At 50.6% G+C, this 6,795-nt stretch overlaps 1 protein-coding gene across 1 annotated transcript in view; it reads right to left on the bottom strand.

Annotated features, from left to right (window-relative positions):
* The window catches only part of C2CD2 (C2 calcium-dependent domain containing 2), a 102,862-nt gene extending 98,414 nt beyond the window's left edge, over nucleotides 1–4,448 (bottom strand). The window contains exon 1 of the mRNA XM_006870854.1: nucleotides 4,176–4,448. Coding sequence (XP_006870916.1) covers nucleotides 4,176–4,448 — 273 coding nt within the window. The remainder of the gene's footprint in view (nucleotides 1–4,175) is intronic.
* Nucleotides 4,449–6,795: the final 2,347 nt, after the last annotated feature.

Raw genomic sequence — 6,795 nt, 5'->3', positions numbered from 1 at the left:
TAACTTCAAGGTCAGCAGTTTGAAACCACCAGTGGTTCCATGGGAGAAAGATGAGGCTTTCTGCCTCAGAAGTCCTATACAGGGTCACTATGAGTCAGAACCGACTCCGTGGCACACCATCACCATCTGCTGCTGAGTTGGACCAAGATTCATGGCAACCCGTGTGTTACAGAGTAGAATTGATCTCTATGGTATTCTTGGCTGCAACGTGGTGCTGTAAGATAAGCACTCAACTTCAAAGTATGTTTGAACCACAAGGTCAGCGGTTCAAACTCACCAACTGCTCCTTGGAAACCCTATACAGGGTCAGTATGGGTCGGAACTGACTCGATGACACTTAACAACGATCTTTACGAAAGCAAGTCATAAAGCCTTTCTGTGGAGCCACTAAGTGGTTCGAACTGCCTATTTTTGGGTTTGCGGCTGATTATAAACATTTGCACCACCCAGCTCCTTAAAACTTTGAATGTTTTGTTGTTGTTAAGTGCTGTCAAGTCAGTTTCAACTCATAACAGCCCTGCATAGAGTTCCGAGGAATAGGTGGTGAGCTTGAATAGCTGACTTTTCAGTTCAAACCCACCTTGCAAGCCACACCAGGACGGGAGAACTTATAGTCTCCAATCTCCTTTCATGAAAGTAGCTGTGTATTTCTAGGCATTTAGCTGAGTTTTCCTGGTCCCTGCTACCCATCTGTCAGTTTATTGTACTGTGGTGGCTTGCGCACTGCTATGATGCTGGAAGCTATGCCACCAGTATTTGAAATAACAGCATAGTCACCCATGGTGCACAAGTTTCAGTGGAGCTTGCAGACTAAGACAGACTAGGAACAAAGTCCTGGTGATCTACTTCTGAAAACTGACCAATGAAAACCTTATGGGTAACAACAGAATCCTGTCCAGTACAATGGGCTCAAACAGACCAACGATTATGAAGATGGTACAAGTGCATTCTGTAATACATAAGTTCACCATGAGTTAGAGTCAGTTTGACAGCAACTCATAACAACACCAGACCCAAAGTGACACGCCAAGAACTGGATTCCTCCCGGGCTTGGGCAGAGTAATAGCAAAACAGGGTGGGGTGGGGGAACTCAAGTGTGGGTCTTTGAGCTGAGAACAGGCTTGGAGTTTCAGCCTTAATAAGAGATTAATGAGGATCAAGTTGTGAGGGAGGTGGAGAGAAACTCTTGCAGGTGAGGAGGTCAGGACTCTCAGAGACACAAACTCCTGCTCGCCCACATGGTCATTACTGCTGGGGCAGTGATGGCCCAGAACATGAGAGGGTGTGTGACAAGTCAGCTGTAGGGAGCCAACTCACACAGATCTTATCTGCCTGCAAAAGCCACCACGTGAACTACTATCATCCAGCACCAGGGCTGTGTCTGGTAAGAAACAGGGCATCGTCACAGGACCAGAACCACAAAACCAGCCCACCCTGATGCAAACCTGTCAGAGGAAGTTCGAGGCTGCTCTTAGCCAGGTACATTATCGCCACTTTCAGGAAAGAGCCTGGGAAAATGGATATTTTAGAGTCTATAGTACATGGCCGTAGGAAGGGAACACAAAAATGAAAATAAACCAAATCTCTTGCTCTATTCACAGACCGCCAAACCCTGCCTTTTCCCATTGTTGTTGTTCAAGCTTTTGGGGGCAGAAGTTTTTCATCTGGAATCTTCAAATAGTGTCCTCAGTATTTGCAGTCTTTGTGACCAAAGGTAAGTGCCAGAGCAGAGGAATCCTCCTTTCTCTCTCAACACCTGAGGCGCATGCGTTATCTGGAAGCATTATATCCAAAATTCACTACCCTAGATCAATTCCAACTCAGAGCTACCCTTCCAGACAGAGTAAACTGCTCCATAGGATTTCTGAGACGGTTAACTCTTTACCAAAGCAGACTGCCTTATCTTTCTCCCAGGGAGTGGCTGATAGGTTCACACCATTGACCTTTCAGTTAGCAGTCCAATGCTTAGTCCATTGTGCCCATGGTGATCATATTTTCTAAACCCAATGAGGAAATGTCAGAAATGAAGCAGGATAATTTAAATCAGGGTCAGCCATAATTTACAGGCTGGAGGGCTATAAAATAAACACTAGACTGCTAACCACAAGATCAGCAAATCAAACCCACAAGCCTGCTCCTTGGATGGAGCATATAGTTAAGCCCTCCACTACTAAATGAGTTGGTGTTTGGAACCCATCCAGAGGCACCTCTGAATAAAGGTCTGGCAATCTTTTTCTGAAAGGTCACAGCCTTGGAAACCCTAGTGAGCACAATTCTACTCTGAAACACCCAGGGTAGCCAAGAGTCAGAGTCAACTCGATAGCAACTGGATGTTTGGATTTTAGAAGCACCACCTCTGAGCTTGAGGTGTCATCAGGGGTCCCCATGTTAGAACTAGAAGGAACCTAGAGACCATTAACTTGCTCTTTTGCACTCGCTCATACCATCAGCCAGAAGACGACTCAGCGCCCGAATCCAGGTCTACGATACCAAGTGACTCAGGGGTCAGTGACAGCAGCTCCGTGAAAAAACAAAAATCTTTGTTTGCTAACGTGTATGAGGACACGTGGCTTTACGGCTTCCACATTGATGGGCAGGCTCCCCTGGGAGGAAATGTCTGGCTCAGGACATCCGGAATACAGACTCTAGGCACCAGGACGGAAGTCGGTCTACCGACCTTGAAGCCCCTTGTCATCCTAAGGAACAATTATTTGTTCAAGAGTTCAAAACAAGGGCTTTTGAATTGTTGACTTTATGACTTTATACATAAAGTTTTGCTGTTTTAGTTTTGTTGTTGTTATTTTTAAAAACACAGTCACCTCACCTTTCAAAACTGATGGTGACCAGGGTCGTGGAATAAAGGCCAGGCAGAGGACCTTGGTGTTGTTGTTAAGTGCCGTTGAGTCAGTTCCGACCCATAGCGATCCTGTACAGGGTTTCCAAGGTTGTAAATCTTTACGGGAGCAGAAAGCCTCATCTTTCTCCCGCGGAGCCACTGGTAGTTTCGAACTGCTGACCTTAAGGTTCGCAGCCCAATTCATAACCACTATGCTATCAGAGCAGAGGACCCACTGTGGGAGATTTAGAAGGCTAGTGGATCCAGACTGTCAGCATTGTGCCATTTCCAAAACCAATGGCCACTGGTTTCTCCAAGGAGATACATAATCATTGTAGGAACATGTATGCCTGAAAACATGGAAGATCAGCCAAGCCTGGGAGGTGTTTCCCCAAACTCACCAGTTCTTAATCCCTCCTACCGAGTACCTAAAATTAGTAAATGCCAGGAAACGATTAAAGTAAAAATCAGCTGCCAAGTAATTAGGGATGAAAGAAACCTAAACATGAGAGTGAGGCAGGAGAGCAAAGAACTAAGCCCCTGTGCTTTGAGGTCAGTCAGATTCACCAGAACTCAAAGCCCAGCTTTGCCACCCCAGACTGTGTGACCTTGGGTAGGTTGCTTAACCTCACCAGGCCTCAGTTTTCCCACCTGTAAAATGGTGCAACAATTATGTTCTAAAAGTTTTTGAAAGAGATAATCTAGGCCCTAAGACCCCAATATAACATCTAGCAAATGGAAGTGCTCAACACTCAGTCACTATTTTGATATCCCAAAGAATGTAAGCCTTTGGGAAATACATTTCTAGGGATATTCAAGTTTATAAGATAGAGCATAGTTGGGTTCCAGTGATTCATATGTTGTTGCTGTGCTGTTAAGTGCTGTTGAGTTGGTTCCCACTCATAGCAACCCTGTATAAGGTTTCTGAGGAATGTCTGGGGGTTTGAACTGCCAACCTTGAGGTTAGCAGTCCAGTGCTGATCCATCCACTGCAAGTTCAGTTAGATTCTGGGTGCTGGAACCCATGTGGGGCTCAGGAGGGTAGGTATGAGCTGGGAATCTGCCCCTGTACCAAGTCCTTCCAACAACATCTGTTCCCCTGGTGCCCCCGAGGGCCAGATTACTCTGATGAATCTTGGTGAATCAGTTCGAATCAAGGGTCCTCTGCTTTCCAGGTCTATCTCCTAACTTTCAGAGATGCTCCGTCTCTGGTGAGGCTCGCTGCGGATTCAGCCAAGGGCAGTTGAGCTAAGGCTCCAGGGAAGAGCGCTGTCCCTGTGCCGACACCCCAATCAGTTCACTTAGAACCCCAGAGCACTGCCCACTTACATATACTCACCGCTTTCCTTTTGGCCTCATCGTTCAGAGACATCACCCAGGCTGCTAGCCACTGGCTCCGCCAGCTGTTCAGCGTCAGGATCCAGGTCAGCAGGGCATCCGTCTCAGGGCGCTGCCCCTCGCCAAGCTCCTCCGGCCGCCGCTGGGGCCGAGGTCGTGCTCTGGCTAGCACCCATTGCGCTAGGTACAGGCCCACCGTGACCAGGGCCACGACGAAGAGCGACACCAGGATTAGCCACTGGACCTCACTGAGCCACGAGCCCAGCCAGGACATGGTGCTGGCTCATACCCGGCCGCCTCGCCTCAGCTCTCCAGCGCAACCCGGATTCAGGGCGCAGCGCCCGCGGGCGGCGAACTCAGGACATCAGCCCGCAGGCAGGCGGGCTCCAAGGGCGGGCCGGGGGCGCGGCGGCAGAGTGGGGCGGGAACCGAGAAGCCGGGTCCAGGGGCCGCTTGGCGGCGGGATCCAGGCGCAGAGGCCGGAATGAAATGTCCACCCTGCGCACAATGGCCACGGCCCGCAACCGCGTACCCTCCAATCACACCTGGAAAATGGGAACGCACCAGCAGACCCGGGGTCGACGTTGGCTACTCGGGCGTCTGGGAAGTTCCTGGGCCGTGGCTGGGGCGCGATTCCTTCTCCGCGTGCCGCCCAGGGCGTCCCGCCCGCGGCCCAGCAGTGGCCTGGAGGAGCCCGGCCGGGGGCGGGGCGGCGGGAGGAGCGGGGGCGGGAGAGGGAGCAATGCTGGGGGTGGGGCCGGCCGGCCAGGGGCGGGTCCAGGTCCTGTCGAGGCGGTCCTACGCTGCAGCCTGCGGAGTCTCAGGGACCCGCCCAGCCCGCCTCCTTAAAGGCCTCGCTGGGATAGGCCACGTCCCCGCCCCCGCCGCTTCCTTGGTCCGGGTCACCTGAGCCCGCGGTCACTCCGGCCGCTTCCCACAGGCTGCGGCGGCACCGGGTCACCTGGCTTTGCACACCCGGGGTGGCTTCTTCCAGTACTGACATGCCTCTGGCGTGACGACGCGACCGCAGCCTTGAGCGGGACTTTCCAATTAATCAGCCAGACCAAAGCTGATCCTGGGCATTGACTGGTTCATGTGGATGTGTGGATGTGTGTGTGTGGTGTCACAGTTGGAGGGTGATTTTTAAGAATACCATCTGCCTACCAGCAAGACAGTGCCTCGTTTTAGATACTTTGGAAAGTCCCAAGAAGTCCACCACTCGCTCCTGAGACCTAGATTTACGAAGTACCTTGCCCTATCAAATAAATGTCCAAGCAAAGTCTCAACCAACTGCCCCAGGTCCGACCTGTGCAGATGAGTTATTTATTAAAGTGTGTGTGTGTGTAAGGATCCCTAGTAGCGTAATGGTGTGGCGTTGTGGTTAATGCTGGTCTGCATAGTCGGTTAGAACTGCAAGGTCCGCGGTTCAAGCTCACCAGATGCTCCTCGGAAACCTTACGCACTATGGATCAGGACAGACTCTACAGCACTTAACAACAACAGTAGCGAAGTGGGTTATATATTGGGTTGCTTAGGAGCTCTGGTAGCATAGTGGTTATGAGTCCAGCTGCCAACCTCAAGGTCAGCTGTTCGAAACTACCCGCGGCCCTATGGGAAAAAGATGAGGCCTTCCACTCACATGAAGATTTACAGCCTCTGTACAGCCTCGGAAACCCTGTGCAGGGTCACTGTAAGTCGGAACTGACTCCACAGTACTTAACAACAACAAGGCAGGGCGAAAGATGAAGCTTACTGTTCCTGTAAAGATTTACAGCCTCGGAAATATAGGGTCGCTATGAGTCGGATTCGACTCCAGGCACATAACCACCACCACCAAGGCAGGGCCAGCAGTTCGAATCCACCAGCTGCTCAATAAAGATTTATAGTCTCAGAAACCCTACATAGGGTCCTATGAGTCAGAATTGACTAGGTAGAAGTGTGTTGGGTTTGGGAGTGGTGTGTGTGTGACCCACCCTTCCTTGCAGAGCCATCCCCATCCATAGGAAGAACCAAGGAAATGCAAAGCCCAAACCATGAAATAGTGGTTGGCAGGAGTCCTGGTGTAGTGCTGTAGGATAAGCAGTGGACTGCTAACCCAAGGTTCAAACCCACCAGCCACTCCTCGGAAACCCTATAGTGGGTTACACATTGGATTGCTAAATGTAAGGCTGGCAGTTCGAATCTACCAGTCACTCTGCAGGACCAAGATGAGGCTTTGTGCTCCCATAAAGATTTACAACTTCTAACTCAACGACACAACATTACCAACAGTCTTTGACTTCTCTTACCTGGATGGGCCTACTGGGGGAGAGGGAGTCTACTTGGTAAGGGTAGTGAGTCTCAAACTCCTCTCTCACAGCAACAGGGTTCAAGAGGCTCCTCCATAGCCCCCCTCCCCACCCCCACTTCCCTCCCCAACAGCACTGGTGAAGACAAGCATGCAGGTCTCCTTAGAACTCTGCTGAGATGGGCTTTCCTCAAGGAGACAGGCTTTTTTGACAGTTGGCCCAGGATCAGGCAGTGTTTCGTTCTGCTGTGCATAAGGTCGCTATGAGTCAGCACTGACTCGATGGCACCTAACAACAACAACAATATTTGGAGTCTTGGTGTGACGGCTGTGG

This window comes from Chrysochloris asiatica, unplaced genomic scaffold (assembly GCF_000296735.1).
Source record: "Chrysochloris asiatica unplaced genomic scaffold, ChrAsi1.0 scaffold00154, whole genome shotgun sequence".
Lineage (NCBI taxonomy): Eukaryota > Metazoa > Chordata > Mammalia > Afrosoricida > Chrysochloridae > Chrysochloris > Chrysochloris asiatica.
This window is presented reverse-complemented; position numbering and strand designations above follow the sequence as displayed.